This window comes from Scyliorhinus canicula, chromosome 10 (assembly GCF_902713615.1).
Source record: "Scyliorhinus canicula chromosome 10, sScyCan1.1, whole genome shotgun sequence".
Classification (NCBI taxonomy): domain Eukaryota; kingdom Metazoa; phylum Chordata; class Chondrichthyes; order Carcharhiniformes; family Scyliorhinidae; genus Scyliorhinus; species Scyliorhinus canicula.
The window spans coordinates 189,703,398-189,720,420 of record NC_052155.1 but is presented as its reverse complement, the minus strand read 5'-3'; the positions used below and the strand labels follow the sequence as shown (position 1 = coordinate 189,720,420).

At 51.3% G+C, this 17,023-nt stretch overlaps 1 protein-coding gene across 1 annotated transcript in view; it reads left to right on the top strand.

The window, feature by feature from the left end:
* tbx20 (T-box transcription factor 20) overlaps positions 1–15,996 on the top strand; it is a 65,051-nt gene extending 49,055 nt beyond the window's left edge. Inside the window, exons 5-6 of the mRNA XM_038808495.1 lie at positions 9,637–9,796; positions 14,765–15,996. Of these exons, the coding sequence (XP_038664423.1) occupies positions 9,637–9,796; positions 14,765–15,105 (501 nt within the window). The 3' untranslated portion in view covers positions 15,106–15,996. The remainder of the gene's footprint in view (positions 1–9,636; positions 9,797–14,764) is intronic.
* The last annotated feature ends 1,027 nt before the right edge of the window (positions 15,997–17,023 follow it).

Here is a 17,023-nt window from a genome sequence, read left to right as displayed (position 1 = left end):
GAGAGAGAGTCAGACACTAACAGAGAGAGGGAGAGGCAGAGAGGGGGGGGGGGGAGAGAGACACAGAGAGAGGGAGAGGCAGAAAGGGAGGGGGGGGGGGAGAGACACAGAGAGAGGGAGAGGCAGAGACAGAGATAAAGAAACAGAGAAAGACTGCTCCAGCCCATGTACACCCTATGTACACACCGCCCACAGAGTCCCTGGGCTGTTGTGCATCTAAACAGTTAATGTTGTTACCCACGCCGCTGTGACAGTGATATCAGTCTGTCTCAGACCGTAGTTATACTGCCCACTTCACATCTTTCCCTCAGCTGGGGAGAGCTGTGTCTATGCGCTCCCAGCAAGGGGGTGGTTACTGGGATCCGAAGAGGCTGTTTACAAATCCAGTCTCGTGTCACCAATTGGGATAATGTTTAATCTGTAACCTTTGTCTTACTCAATAAAATACAACCGCTTTCCTCGATGGGTAAATACCAGAGGATGAAAAAGCACGGCGGCAGGGGTTAAATTGTGTTGACGGTATTCATAAACAAATAATCATTTCCATTTACAAATATTAACATCATTCAGAGAAAAAATATAAAGAAATCAAAGATTGTGTAACTCTGAACAGCGATATACAATTAATGTTCAGAGAGAGTCAATTACACTGATTGTTACTGAATGAGAATTAAATTCTCTGTATGTTGGTTTGGACATTGGAGATTCCTTCTGCTCCGGTTCAATGCAGTGAAGTGAAGTTTAGAAGATTTTGAACCTTCTGATGCAGAGTGGGACGTCCCGGCAAGGAGGGGCCCTGAACACCCCACCCAAATCCATCCCAGAATCAGCTCAGCATTTCCACCGCCTCCCAAACTCTGTAAACCCTCTGATTTCCTAATCTGTCCACCACAACCGGCCTGAAGGCAGATTGACATTTGGAACTTTATTGTTAAGATTGAAACAGGATGCTTGCTGGGAACAGCTAAACAGATGGTCAATCCCTGGTGAAAGCCGGCTCCCAATCAGAGCTCCTGACTCCTCAGCATTGGGAATTCCCAATCCGAGATTTGGGGGGGAGCTGCTCCCCTCTCCCATTGGACAGGGGGTATTAAATATCCACGTGGGATCAGCTGTACTCCCCCACAGCCAATCAGAGTGATGGATTCCCCTGTCACTGCTTCACTTTGCCCAGGATTCACTCAGATTCCCCTCACCTTCAAAAGTTTGATGAAAACAAAAACATGACTCCGTTTTTTTAACCCTTTCTCTTGGAGCTTTGAAAAAATATTGTTGCATTCAATTGGTGTGTACACGGCGTCTGTATCACACTGCCCTGTACACACAGCCCATGTACACACAGCCCCTGTACACACAGCCCCTGTACACACTGCCCTGTACACACAGCCCCTGTACACACAGCCCCTGTACACACAGCCCTGTACACACAGCCCCTGTACACACAGCCCCTGTACACACAGCCCTGTACACACAGCCCTGTACACACAGCCCATGTACACACAGCCCCTGTATCACACTGCCCTGTACACACAGCCCATGTACACACAGCCCCTGTATACACAGCCCAGGTACACACAGCCCTGTACACACAGCCCCTGTATCACACTGCCATGTACACACAGCCCTGTACACACAGCCCATGTACACACAGCCCCTGTATCACACTGCCCTGTACACACAGCCCCTGTACACACAGCCCCTGTATCACACTGCCCTGTACACACAGCCCCTGTACACACAGCCCATGTACACACAGCCCCTGTATCACACTGCCCTGTACACACAGCCCTGTACACAAGCCCATGTACACACAGCCCTGTACACACAGCCCATGTACACACAGCCCTGTACACACAGCCCCTGTACACACAGCCCCTGTATCACACTGCCCTGTACACACAGCCCATGTACACACAGCCCTGTACACACAGCCCCTGTACACACAGCCCCTGTATCACACTGCCCTGTACACACAGCCCCTGTATCACACAGCTCTGTGCACACAGCCCCTGTATCACACAGCCCTGTACACACGGCCCCTGTACACACAGCCCCTGTAGACACAGGCAGGAATGTGTCCCATGCGTGTTCCCACATGATCACACTCCATGAGTTCCTGTGTGAGTTTTACTCTGTGATATTTACTCTGTGATACTTGTGGGCAGCATGGTGGTTAGCATAAATGCTTCACAGCTCCAGGGTCCCAGGTTCGATTCCCGGCTGGGTCACTGTCTGTGTGGAGTCTGCACGTCCTCCCCGTGTGTGCGTGGGTTTCCTCCGGGTGCTCCGGTTTCCTCCCATAGTCCAAAGATGTGCGGGTTAGGTGGATTGGCCATGCTAAATTGCCCGTAGTGTCCTAAAAAGTAAGGTTAAGGGGGGGGTTGTTGGGTTACGGGTATAGGGTGGATACGTGGGTTTGAGTAGGGTGATCATTGCTCGGCACAACATCGAGGGCCGAAGGGCCTGTTCTGTGCTGTACTGTCTATGCCTATATACAGTGTACACTCGGTGTACCCGTCACATCAGCTGGGGATCTGTGAACAGGTTCCTGGCTCTGAATCTCCCCACCTCCGTCCAACAATCCCACTGAATCCAGACAACACTTTCCAAACAGTGAATGTGAATTTGAAAGCAGCCCAGGCGAGTTAAACACTTCCCCTCCTGCGCATGCTGAACCGCTTCCAGGGTTTGGGAGGGGCAGAATCCTGGAAATTATACCCCCCCACATGTCTCTCCAGCTTCTAATAAATTTGTTTTTTTTATACAAGGGGAAAAGTGCCGTTTGGAAGAAGCGATAGAACTGTGACCGGTGTCAGTGTTTCAAAGTGTAATTTGTCTGAAGACCGTTCAGGGAATGGATTGGGTTTGATCGATGGCTCCTGGGAGATGTGTGATTAGTTTATAGTCAGTTACTGAGACAAAGAGCCGGATAATTCGATTCTGCCCTGTTACAGATTGAAAGCTGCGACTCCCAGACCGCCCCAGCGCGGTGGCTGCTGATAATAAAACACATTTAAATTGGACAGCACTTTACCCAGAGACAGGAGCTCACTCCCCTTCCAAATGGGCTTTCCCCACCTGGACAAAGACAGATTTTTAACAGGGCGCCGATCTTGTTGGGGGGAGGGGGGGAGGGCAATGGTTAAAAACATGAATTGAATCACTGACATTTCACTGACAAACTTTGATCTGGACCATGTTACACTGGCAGATTCAACTCCAGATTTTCCTTTTTCTTTTAAGATGAATACAGGTGACACAGCTGATTCCTGACTCTGAATATGTTTAACACAGATTTGAGGTTTTGGTGATTGTAAATACCTCCTAGATTATCAGAAATTCCCCATCATTAGAATAATGTGATCATTCAATTCCATTAAACCCCCTCTTGGATGGACACTACCTGGACAGGGAATCTGTAATATAACCCCTTTCTCTGAAGCTTTCTACAACATTCTCCCGGGACGGTCTCTCTGTGGGAAGTGAGCATCCGTCAAACCCAAGTAACTCCGGTGTGAAGACAGAATAAATTGGGTGTAAACAAGGAATCATTCTGGTGGAAATGGGGAATATCTGCATCTGTGTTTAAATATTCAGCGTAAACAATACTTTTCACTGTACCTCGGTGCACGTGACAATAAATAAATAAATCCAACCAAATCAAGCACTTTCCAGTCGGGGAGACTCTTTGCAAAGCTGGAGAGAACTGGGGGGCTGGTTTAGCTCAGTGGGCTATACAGCTGATTTGTGATGCAGAACAAGTTTCAATTCCTGTACCAGCTGAGAATTCTGAATTCTCCCTCTGTGTACCCGAACAGGCGCCAGAATGTGGCGACTAGGGGCTTCTCACAGTAACTTCATTGCAGTGTTAATGTAAGGCGACTTGTGACAATAAAGATGACTTAATTTAAAAATGGAAACGGGGTCAGAGTTAGAATTTTCCAGATCACCCAGACTCCAAAGGTTCGCTCCCTTCTCCCTCCACAGAGGCTGTCAGACTGCTGAGATTGTCCAGTATTTTCTATTTTAGTCATCGTGAGCATGGACATGTCAAAAAAATCATTCTCAGATGCAGACAAATGTATTCAGATATTCCAAATTCTTGACCTGAGGTCAGTGTTGGATATTTGTCCGTGTTTGTGTCTCTTTCAAGTTTTCTGCGGCGCGATTTATTCAGTGTCTATTTGAGCAAGTTTTAAACCCTTGGTTCTGCTCTGGCAACTGAATTCATATTTCCAACACTGTGCTGTCTGGAATGTGTTGGTGTTGTGAAGATAGGGTGAGAATGTAATGTACTGTAATGTAATGTACTGTAATGAACTGTAATGAACTGTAATGTTTCACACAGAAGTTTCAACTTGGAGAAGGGGCAGGTTTAAAATGTTAACTTTTGGGTGGCACGGTGGCGCAGTGGTTAGCACTGCTACCTCAGGATTTAATCCCGGCCCTGGGCCACTGCCCGTGTGGAGTTTGCACATTCTCCCCGTGTCTGTGTGGGTCTCACCCCCACAACCCAAAGATGTGCAGGGTAGGTGGATTGGCCACGCTAAATTGCCCCTTAATTGGAAACAAAAGTAAATGGGTCCTCTAAATTTAAAAATAAATGTTAACTTTCAGTGGAATCTGGGGAAATTCAGAGTTAAACTTGGGAGCGAATTGGTAGAGGAGAGAAAACAAATTGAGTTCTAATCTCTGGAAAATTAGATAAATATTTGCAACGGGGGCAAGATAAAACAAAAGGGCTGACACAAGTAGGAGAGGCTGAAAGGTCTGCTCCTCTTCTGCATCATTCAACCATCCCATGAATTATTGCCACAGGATTTAAAATATTATAAAAATTTAAATCCTTTAATGTATTGATTTTGTTATTGATGAAATCATTACTGGTGCTGGCAAAGCAGATATTTAATCTTTAATTACTGATGTTATCAGAACCTATTCAGAATCACAGAATAATACAGTACAGAAGAGGCCCTTCAGCCCATCGAGTCTGTACTGACACATGAAAAACACCTGACCTGCCCAACTAATCCCATTTGCCAGCACGTGACCCATAGCCTTGGATGTTGTGACGTGCCAAGTGTTCATCCAGGTACTTTTTAAAGGATGTGAGGCAGCCCGGCTCTACCCCCCTCCCAAGCAGCACGTTCCAGACCATCACCACCCTCCCAGGCAGCACGTTCCAGACCCTCACCCCCCTCCCAGGCAGCACGTTCCAGACCCTCACCACCCTCCCAGGCAGTGTGTTCCTGACCGTCACCACCCTCCCAGGCAGCGTGTTCCAGACCCTCACCACCCTCCCAGGCAGTGTGTTCCTGACCGTCACCACCCTCCCAGGCAGCGTGTTCCAGCCTCTCCCACCCTCCCAGGCAGTGTGTTCCAGACCCTCTCCCACCCTCCCAGGCAGTGCATTCCAGCCTCTCCCACCCTCCCAGGCAGTGTGTTCCAGACCCTCACCACCCTCCCAGGCAGTGTGTTCCAGACCGTCACCACCCTCCCAGGCAGCGCGTTCCTGACTGTCCCCACCCTCCCAGGCAGTGTGTTCCTGACTGTCCCCACCCTCCCAGGCAGTGCGTTCCAGCCTCTCCCACCCTCCCAGGCAGTGTGTTCCTGACCGTCACCCCCCTCCCAGGCAGTGTGTTCCAGACCCTCACCACCCTCCCAGGCAGTGTGTTCCTGACCCTCACCCCCCTCCCAGGCAGTGTGTTCCTGACCCTCACCCCCCTCCCAGGCAGCACGTTCCAGACCGTCACCACCCTCCCAGACAGTGTGTTCCTGACTGTCACCACCCTCCCAGGCAGTGCGTTCCAGACCCTCACCCACCCTCCCAGGCAGCGTGTTCCTGACCGTCACCACCCTCCCAGGCAGTGTGTTCCAGACCATCACCACCCTCCCAGGCAGCGTGTTCCTGACCGACACCACCCTCCCAGGCAGTGCGTTCCAGACCCTCACCCACCCTCCCAGACAGTGTGTTCCACACCGTCACCACCCTCCCAGGCAGTGTGTTCCTGACTGTCACCACCCTCCCAGGCAGTGTGTTCCAGACCCTCACCCACCCCCCCAGGCAGTGTGTTCCTGACCCTCACCACCCTCCCAGGCAGTGTGTTCCAGACCATCACCACCCTCCCAGACAGTGTGTTCCTGACCGTCACCACCCTCCCAGGCAGTGTGTTCCTGACTGTCACCACCCTCCCAGGCAGTGTGTTCCAGCCTCTCCCACCCTCCCAGGCAGTGTGTTCCTGACCGTCACCACCCTCCCAGGCAGTGCGTTCCAGACCGTCACCACCCTCCCAGGCAGTGTGTTCCAGACCCTCACCCACCCTCCCAGGCAGTGTGTTCCTGACTGTCACCACCCTCCCAGGCAGTGTGTTCCAGCCTCTCCCACCCTCCCAGGCAGTGTGTTCCTGACCGTCACCACCCTCCCAGGCAGTGTGTTCCAGACGCTCACCCACCCCCCCAGGCAGTGTGTTCCAGCCTCTCCCACCCTCCCAGGCAGTGTGTTCCAGCCTCTCCCACCCTCCCAGGCAGTGTGTTCCAGACCCTCACCACCCTCCCAGGCAGAGTGTTCCTGACCGACACCACCCTCCCAGGCAGTGTGTTCCTGACCGTCACCACCCTCCCAGGCAGTGTGTTCCTGACCGTCACCACCCTCCCAGGCAGCGCGTTCCAGACCGTCCCCACCCTCCCAGGCAGTGCGTTCCAGCCTCTACCACCCTCCCAGGCAGCGCGTTCCAGACCGTCCCCACCCTCCCAGGCAGTGCGTTCCAGACCGTCACCACCCTCCCAGGCAGTGTGTTCCAGACCATCACCACCCTCCCAGGCAGTGTGTTCCTGACCGTCACCCCCCTCCCAGGCAGTGTGTTCCTGACCATCACCACCCTCCCAGGCTGTGTGTTCCTGACCGTCACCACCCTCCCAGGCAGTGCGTTCCTGACTGTCACCACTCTCTGGGTAACAATGTTTTTCCTCAACCCCCCTGAACCTCCAGCTCACTGATATGTAAGTCAGTATTTTTGGAAAAGTCTGTTTTGGAAAGTGGGAAACGAGTTTCTCTCACTGTAAACTGACAATTAAACTAAAAATTTCAATTGACAATTTCCCAATATAAATTAGTCACATCTGTCATGGAAACTAAACAAGGCCAACAGCTGATTGTGAAGAGGCAGCTCCTGAGGGAGATCAAAGAGAGCACATTTAAAGTAAAATAGTTTATAAATCTTCCTCAGTGATCACTCGCTAACGAGTATGATTGTCCACCTAAGACACTCTGTGTTACTGGCTATGGGTTCTCTGGGCCCATGGATGGCCCAATCCTAGAGCCACATCTTTGACCGCACACTTAGCAGGTGGTTACTGGGAGGTGGGATCAGCCCTAGCACTCTAGATCGCTGGCATTCCTTTCTCAGGTTCTGTTTCTGGGCCTCCTCTGGCCATCAGGTGTCCTCGAGGAATTGTGTCTCTTCAATCAGGCGGTTCCTCCAAGTAGGTCTGTTCTGAGCGAGGGGCTCCCAGGCGTTGACAGCTATGTTGCATTTCTTGAAATGAGCCTTCAGGGTGTCCTTGAAGTATTTCCTTTGTCCTCCTCTTATTTGGGAGCCTTTCTTAAGCTGGGCAAAGAAGATTTGTTTTGGCAGTTGGGGCTCTGACACAAGGCCGGCCCAGTGGAGTTGGTTTCGGATGATCGTGGCCTCAATGTTGGTGCTCTTGGCTCCTTCCAGGACACTGATGTTAGTACCTGTCCTCCCAGCTGGTGCAGAGACTCTGTCTCAGACAGTATTGATGGTACCTCGCGAGGGCCTTGAGGTGGTGTCTGGATGTCGTCCAAGTTTCTGAGCTGTACAGAAGAACTGGGAGGATGACTGCCTTGTACACAAGGATCTTGGTGTCAGTACATTTGTCCAGTCATCAAAGACTCTCAGTCTTAAGTGTCTGAAGGAGTCACTCACGGAGTAAATACGATGTTGGATCACTGCATCATTGTCAGCCTTGGAGGAGAGATGGCTCCCCAGTCAGAAGAAATGTTCCATGTTTGAGAGGGTTTCTCTGTTGACCTTGATGGAGGGAGAGACTGGATCTTGCCCTGGGGGGGGTTTCTCTGTTGATCTTGATGGAGGGAGAGACTGGATCTTGCCCTGGGGGGGGGGGGTTTCTCTGTTGATCTTGATGGAGGGAGAGACTGGATCTTGCCCGGGGGAGGGGGGGGGGGGGGGGGGGGGGCGGTTCTCTGTTGACCTTGATGGAGGGAGAGACTGGATCTTGCCCGGGGGAGGGGGGGGGGGGGGGGGGGGGGGGGGGGCGGTTCTCTGTTGACCTTGATGGAGGGAGAGACTGGATCTTGCCCGGGGGGGGGGGGGGGGGGGGGGGGGGGGGAGGCGGTTCTCTGTTGACCTTGATGGAGGGAGAGACTGGATCTTGCCCTGGGGCTGGTTGGTAAAGAACCTGAATTTTGGAGATTGAGGCTGAACGATCCTTTGGTCCGTTTCTGAGAAGGTGTCAAGCTCGGCTCGGAGATTCACTTCTGAGAGAGGGGAGATGGCAATGTCATCCACTCCAGATTTGCGAGTTCTTTCCGACACTGGTGTTGAAGTCCCCAAGGAGGAGGATTTTATCATCTTTAGGAATGTTGGAAAATATGGTGTCCAGAGAGGAGCAGAAACCTTCTTTGAACTCATCATCGGCATCAAGGATCGGGGTGTAGGCACTCACACCACTGCCTGCTGGTCCTTTGTAAGTTGGAGACGGAGGGTCATGAGAAGTTCGTTGATGCCGACAGTGAGCTCCGAGAGTCGGGTGACGAGTTCGGTCTTGCTGGCTAATCCAATTCCATGGGCGGATCCTCAAATTGTCCTCACCAGAAGAAGGTGTAACCACCACCATCTTTCCTCAGCTGCCCTTTGCCCGCTCTTTGAGTCTCTCAATAGGGAAGTGACGTCAATGTTGAAGTGCCTGAGTTCACAGGCAACAAGTACCATTGGCGTCGATTGTTCAATACATTATCCATGAGGGAGTTGAAAGAGAGAGAATGGAAAGTAAAATATTTCCTAGATAGAGGAAATGCAAAGCAGCAAATCTAGAACACAGGATGTTGAATAAATAACTAAGTCTGCAGCAGAAATGAGCAGACATTCTGTTTAAACTGGTCAGAATAATTGATTTGACATTGCTGGTTAGCCTTTACTCAGAGTAAACAGGATAACTCACTGTAACCCACTCCCACCATCAGTAATACAATCTCACCAGTCATGAAGGGGCCTCACGGTAGCATGGTGGTTAGCATCAATGCTTCACAGCTCCAGGGTCCCAGGTTCGATTCCCGGCTGGGTCACTGTCTGTGCAGAGTCTGCACGTCCTCCCCGTGTGTGCGTGGGTTTCCTCCGGGTGCTCCGGTTTCCTCCCACAGTCCAAAGATGTGCGGGTTAGGTGGATTGGCTATGCTAAATTGCCCGTAGTGTAAGGTTAATGGGGGGATTGTTGGGTTACGGGTATAAGGGTTACGTGGGTTTAAGTAGGGTGATCATTGCTCGGCACAACATTGAGGGCCGAAGGGCCTGTTCAGTGCTGTACTGTTCTATGTTCTATGAAGTGAAAATTGATTAAGTGTTGGTCAGGTATTTATCGGAAATTTACTGATACAAGATACCCGTCAAGTTTTGTACGTTGACACAAACTCTCTTGTTCTGCAGAGAAAGTGTGGAGAATCTAATTCAGAAACACACCTACGCTCGCTCACCAATCCGGACATATGGTGGAGATGATGATGGACTCGGGGATGAGACCCAAGTGTCACAAACCAGAGGTAAAAAGAAAGACCTGCATTTATATAGCACCTTTCACAATCTCAGGCTGTCTCAAAGCGGTTCACAGTCAAGGAGGTACCTTTGAAGTGTAGTCATTGTTGTCATAAAGGAAACATAGCAGCCGATCTGTGCACAGCAAGACCCCACGGTGATGTGATGATCTGTTTTATTGATGTTAATTATGGATAAATCTTGGCCTCAGGACACTGGGGAGAGCTCCCTGCTCTTCTTCAAACTTGTGCCATGGGATCATTTACTTCTATCTGGGAAACATCGTTTTAAAGATTCACTTTTCCCATTGCAGCCAGAGACCAATTTAACGCCAGCATTGCTCAGTCTGGAACTCATCGCGCTCCCCAATCTCTCAGAACAACACTTGAATAATTCCTGGATAAAAGAAAATTACTGGGGATGCTGGAATCTGAAACGAAAGGGAAAATGCTGGAAAATCTCAGCAAGTCTGGCAGCATCTGTAGGGAGAGAAAAGAGCTAACGTTTCGAGTCGAAACGTTAGCTCTTTTCTCTCCCTACAGATGCTGCCAGACTTGCTGAGATTTTCCAGCATTTTCCCTTTCGTACTTGAATAATTCCTTTGGAAACCTTGAAGTATCACCACCTTTTGTTAGTCATGTGTAAAATTGTTCAAATATAAGCAGAAGACAATTATAAAATGTCTATTTCTGTCACCATAAAATGCCCCAGATGCCATGTGCTTTGTCCGTTCGTCTGAAAAGTAAGTACATTAATTGTATCCAACAAAATAGCAACAGAATTCCTGGGGAATGGGATGTCGGAGTGGCTGGATCGACCGGCTCAATGTCGCCCATCTCAATTGCCCCTTGAACTGAGTGTCATTGCTGTGGGTTTGGGGTCACATGTAGGCCAGACCGGGTAAGGACGGCAGATTTCCTTCCCTGAGGGGGCAGCAGGGTAGCATGGTGGTTAGCATAAATGCTTCACAGCTCCAGGGTCCCAGGTTCGATTCCCGGCTGGGTCACTGTCTGTGTGGAGTCTGCACGTCCTCCCCGTGTGTGTGCGTGGGTTTCCTCCGGGTGCTCCGGTTTCCTCCCACAGTCCAAAGATGTTAGGTGGATTGGCCATGGTAAATTGCCCGTAGTGTCCTAATAAAAGTAAGGTTAAGGGGGGGGTTGTTGGGTTACGGGTATAGGGTGGATACGTGGGTTTGAGTAGGGTGATCATGGCTCGGCACAACATTGAGGGACGAAGGGCCTGTTCTGTGCTGTGCTGTGCTGTACTGTTCAATGTTCTAAGGGGTTTTACAATGATTGATGACAGTTTCATGTTTCATGGTCACCATTACTGGGACTAACTCAATTCTAAATGTTATTAATTGAAATGTTACCACCAGTTGCCATGGTGGGACTTGAACCCGTGCCCCCAGAACATTAGCCCCTGGATTGCCAGCTGAATGGCATTACCACTATGTCACCATCTGCCCACTGGATGCCTATGTAGTAACAGCCTCCCCATATCCCACGTTGACACTTGGCAATGTCAGCTTGGCTCAGTGCTCGCTGCACTTCAATGGTTCAAGTTTCTCTTTCGGGATCAGGCCAGACTTCATTGCCACACTGAGGGAGTGCTGCACTGTCAGTACAGACCCTGGCACAGGGTATTACACTGAATCCTGTCGACCCATTCAGACTTTGGAAATGAGCAGGACCGTCTGATATACTGTACAATTAAATCATTGAAGCATTTTGGGATAACCTCTGGATATGAAATGTGTTTTATTTCATATTATGCATAAAATACCATATACATATGTATCATGTATATAGCATGTGTATCATTGTATGTAATATATAAAGACACATATAATATCTATCAAATATATGACATATAGATACACACATATATGAATACATATATAAAATACAAATACACACATAGATAGGATGTGAATCAGCGATCCCGTTTGCGCCTGGCATGGATCCGGGTGCAATGGGTGAATCCTGCAAGATCCCCAAATTGGGCTCCGTCCAGGCATTGGCCGATTGCGAGTCACCTGACTTGCCCCACCCTCGCTGGACGAGATCCAGATCTGCATATTTAAATGATCCATTTGGCTGATTTAAATGTGGGGGGGAGGGCAGTGTGTGTGGGGGGGAAGGCAGTGTGTGGGGGGGGGAGGCAGTGTGTGTGGGGGGGAGGGCAGTGTGTGGGGGGGGAGGGCAGTGTGTGTGGGGGGGAGGGCAGTGTGTGGGGGGGGAGGGCAGTGTGTGGGGGGGGAGGGCAGTGTGTGTGGGGGGAGGGTAGTGTGTGGGGGGAGGGCAGTGTGTGTGGGGGGAGGGCAGTGTGTGTGTGGGGGGGGGAGGGCAGTGTGTGGGGGGGAGGGCAGTGTGTGTGGGGGAGGGCAGTGTGTGTGTGGGGGGGGGAGGCAGTGTGTGTGGGGGGGAGGGCAGTGTGTGGGGGGGAGGGCAGTGTGTGTGGGGGGAGGGCAGTGTGTGTGTGTGGGGGGGAGGGCAGTGTGTGGGGGGAGGGCAGTGTGTGGGGGGGGAGGGCAGTGTGTGGGGGGGGAGGGCAGTGTGTGCGGGGGGGGGGAGGGCAGTGTGGGGGGGAGGGCAGTGTGTGGGGGGGAGGGCAGTGTGTGTGGGGGGGGAGGGCAGTGTGTGGGGGGGAGGGCAGTGTGTGGGGGGGAGGGCAGTGTGTGTGGGGGGGGAGGGCAGTGTGTGGGGGGGAGGGCAGTGTGTGGGGGGAGGGCAGTGTGTGTGGGGGAGGGCAGTGTGTGGGGGGGGAGGGCAGTGTGTGGGGGGGGAGGGCAGTGTGTGTGGGGGGAGGGCAGTGTGTGTGGGGGGGAGGGCAGTGTGTGGGGGGAGGAGGGCAGTGTGTGTGGGGGGGGCAGTGTGTGTGGGGGGAGGGCAGTGTGTGTGGGGGGAGGGCAGTGTGTGTGGGGGGGAGGCAGTGTGTGTGGGGGAGGCAGTGTGTGTGTGGGGGAGGGCAGTGTGTGGGGGGAGGGCAGTGTGTGGGGGGGAGGGCAGTGGTTGGGGGGAGGCAGTGTGTGTGGGGGGAGGGCAGTGTGTGTGGGGGGGAGGGCAGTGTGTGGTGGGGGGAGGCAGTGTGTGTGGGGGGGAAGGCAGTGTGTGTGGGGGGGGAGGGCAGTGTGTGTGGCGGGGGAGGGCAGTGTGTGTGGGGGGGGCGGGGGAGGGCAGTGTGTGTGTGGGTGGGAGGCAGTGTGTGTGTGGGGGGAGGGCAGTGTGTGTGGGGGGGAGGCAGTGTGTGTGGGGGGGGAGGGCAGTGTGTGTGGGGGGGGAGGGCAGTGGTGTGTGGGGGGGGGGGGAAGGCAGTGTGTGTGGGGACGGGGAAGGGCAGTGTGTGGGGGGTGAGGGCCGTGTGTGTGGGGGGGAAGGCAGTGTGTTGTGGGGGGAGGCAGCAGTGTGTGTGGGGGGGAGGGCAGTGTGTGGGGGGGGGGCAGTGTGTGGGGGGGAAGGCAGTGTGTGTGGGGGGGGAGGGCAGTGTGTGTGGGGGGGGAGGGCAGTGTGTGTGTGGGGGGGGGAGGGCAGTGTGTGTGGGGGGGGGAGGGCAGTGTGTGTGTGTGGGGGGGGAGGGGAAGGCAGTGTGTGTGTGGGGGGGGGAGGGGAGGGCAGTGTGTGTGTGTGGGGGGGGGGGGGGGGAGGGCAGTGTGTGTGGTCAGCTGCAGCTTGTCGGCCTCCCGAGTGTCAAACCCAGAACTGGTGAATCCCGCACCGTTTCTCATTAGAATCGATGTGTTCCGCGCGGATCCAGCCTTCGCCCCGTAACGGGAGTGGAATCAGTGCTGGGCCGGCGCCGGTGTTTCTGTTGTCAAAGTCCACAAATTCTGTCCAGGTGTCAACACTTAGTTTGAGGAATGGGGAATCCAGCCGCATATATATAACTTATAGACACACAGATCATAGCATTTACAGTGTAGAAGGAGGCCATTCGGCCCATCAAGTCTGCACCAGCCCTTGGAACGAGCACCCTACCCAAGCCCACACCTCCACCCTATCCTGTAACCCAGTAACCCCACCTAACCTAAGGGCAATTTAACATGGCCTATCCACCTAACAGCACGTCTTTCAGGACGTGGGAGGAAACCGGAGCACCCGGACCACACGGGGAGAACGTGCAGACTCCACACAGACAGTGATCCAGCCGGGAATCGAACCTGGGACCCTGGCGCTGTGATAGGCAAAGTGCTGATCATATCCAACCAGTCTGAGAAAAACCCAAAACAATATCCAACATGAGATATGATCGTGCGATTTGACAATCCTGAATGTGCTGAATGTTGCACTGACAACCAATATAAGTCAGGCTCGCTGTGTGACTCAACTTACACGTGCTCGAAACCATCAATATTCATACACAGGGGCCTGTTCTTTGTACACCAAAGGAGCATGTCCAGACTTAATAATAATAATCATAATCGCTTATTGTCGCGGGTAGGCTTCAATGAAGTTACTGTGAAAAGCCCCTAGTCGCCACATTCCGGCGCCTGTTCGCGGAGGCCGATATGGGAATTGAACCCGTGCTGCTGGCATTGTTCAGCATTACCTAGTTGACCTGCCCGTTTTGAAGTTGAACAAAGCTGGACAGTTAACTGTTCCATGCTGCAGTCCCCATGGCAATGCCTCCCCCAATCAGGGTCCACTTGCCAGCCAATCAGCACTCTCTTTCCATGCAGTATAAATTGTTGTTCGCCAGTTGTGGTGCTGGGGAGTTTCCGATGAAGAACTTTGTCAGGTCTCCTTTCTCAGTAACGCCCCAGTTCTGTACGGTCAAACAACTAGATTAACAATCTTCACATTGTTTCTTAGTCATCCTCTGACAAGGAGCTTGTCATTTATTAATTGAAGTATTCTCACTGGTGAATGATCTTTTACACAGAGCCTCACAATTGGAGTTAGATTCCTGATCTGAAACCCTGGATTCTCTATCAGTGTCACTGTTTTACCATTCTGTGTTTGGTTTTGTTTTTGCAGGATCAGCATTTACAACTTCAGATAACTTATCCCTGAGCACCTGGGTGGCATCTTCCTCCAATTTCTCCGGTTTCCAGCACCCTCAATCCCTCACTGCAATTGCTACCAGTACGGCCTCATTAGCGGCCCCCATGCCCCACCCTATGCCGAGCTCACTCCCACCCTACAGCCGCATTGGAATGCCTCTGACACCATCGGCTATTGCCAGCTCTATGCAGGGAAGTGGGCCGACATTCCCCACCTTTCACATGCCCAGATACCACCACTATTTCCAGCAAGGACCCTACGCTGCAATCCAGGGACTGCGACACTCCTCAGCCGTGATGACTCACTTTGTATGATTGACTCAACAGTGGTGCATTTCACACAAGAGAGTGTGACACTTGTGAAGGATGCACAGAGCACGTGGGACAGACCCCCGAACAATAACACAAGAGGCACAGACCAAGCGACAACAGTTCCTGCAGGGCAATGCCAAAAGAAAAAGCTACATGTTTCTGAGGGCATTGCAATAACTGGACTACAACTCCCAGAATGCATTGCAGCAACCAGACTACAACTCCCAGATATTATTGTCGGATTTGGACTGCAACTCCCAGAAAGCATTGCGGCAGGACTACATCTCCCAGAGTGCACCGTTCCCACCTGGACTGCAGTAGTTCCAATGCATTACAATCCAATTATCAGAGGGGCAATTCGAACAGGGTACAGCCATTCCCTCCCCCCGCCCCAACCCAACCTCCACTACTCCCACTAATAATCCAAAGGCCCCTCGCTGTTAATAAACTGCAAACACTATACTGGTTTGCGAGCTCTAAATCAGATCAACTTGCTGGGACTGCAAACAGCATTCTGAGTGCTAGTGAAGCCACCATGCTGTGTGCCCTCTATCGCCCTCCAGCTGATAAACTGAAGCCTGTGGATGGTATCAGAGCACGCAGTCACATCTCAGATACATGTGTGTGTGTGTGTGTGTGTGTGTGGGGCATTAACCCAGTCGAGAAACTCAGTCATTGTGCAGCTTTGCTGCTTTCACCATTTAACATCAGACCGTTTTCGCGAGCATGATCACTTTCTTTTGGAAATAAAAAGTATTAGAAAAATGCCACACTGTGTTTTCCTCATGTAATGGATTATATTCAAACAAAATCATGGAGTTACATCTATTCAGAATTGTTTTCTACAAGTGCAATATATTTATTTCTGCCAGGACTGATAAATGAAATGTGTAATGTAATATTTGAAACCTAAGATTAAAATTGAGTATTTGTAAATGGCAACGTCTGCACCGTTACTAAATGAAGTCATCTCTCTCTCTGTGTGTGTGTGATTGTGTCGGGAGCACAGGTCGATGCAAGATCATAAGCGGGATTGGCAGGGCGAATGCAGAGGGGATGTTTCCCCTCTTGGGGAGCCTGGAGCTAGGAGGACACAGTTTACAAGTTAGGCATTTAACTTGGAGAGGAGGAGGTCATTTCTCTCAGAGAGCCATGGAATGGTCTTCCCCAGTGAGCAGTGCAGGCCAGGTTCTTGAATATATTCAAGCCTAGGTTAGATGTTGATTGACAACGGAGCCGAGGGTCAGGGGGGACTGACAGGAAATCAGATCAGCCATGATCTTATCGAATGGTGGGGCAGGTTTGAGGGGCTGAATGGCCAATTCCCGCCTCTATTTCTGGTGTAGCTAATATGGAGCAGTAACACCACCTGGTATTTCTTGTTTTGTGAGGCCTGAGTTTGGATATCTTCACTCTTTCTCCTGGTCCATTGTCAGGGTCAGACAGTCTGAGCTTTTAACTCTGTGCCGTCCAAAGATTCTCCAACAAGAAGCTTTGAGATATCATCGTTACAGATATGAGCAGTTTCCATTCTGAGATGTCATCATTACAGATATGAGCAGTCTCCATTCTGAGATGTCATCGTTACAGATATGAGCAGTCTCCATTCTGAGATGTCATCGTTACAGATATGAGCAGTCTCCATTCTGAGATTAACAATGAAACAGACCCGAGTTTGAATTCTGTTACATTTAAAAAAAAAAATTTAGAAGATCCAATTCTTTTTATTTTTCCAATTAAGGGGCAACTTAGCGTGGTCAATCCACCCACCCTGCACATCTTTGGGTTGTGGGGGTGTTGACTTCTTTATTTCTATGTGAACCACAAGCTGTTTCTGATATTGACCGAATGACCACACAACCAGTATATTAGTTCAAAGACAGTTTATTAATAAACACAAGACTTATCTCTATATGCAATG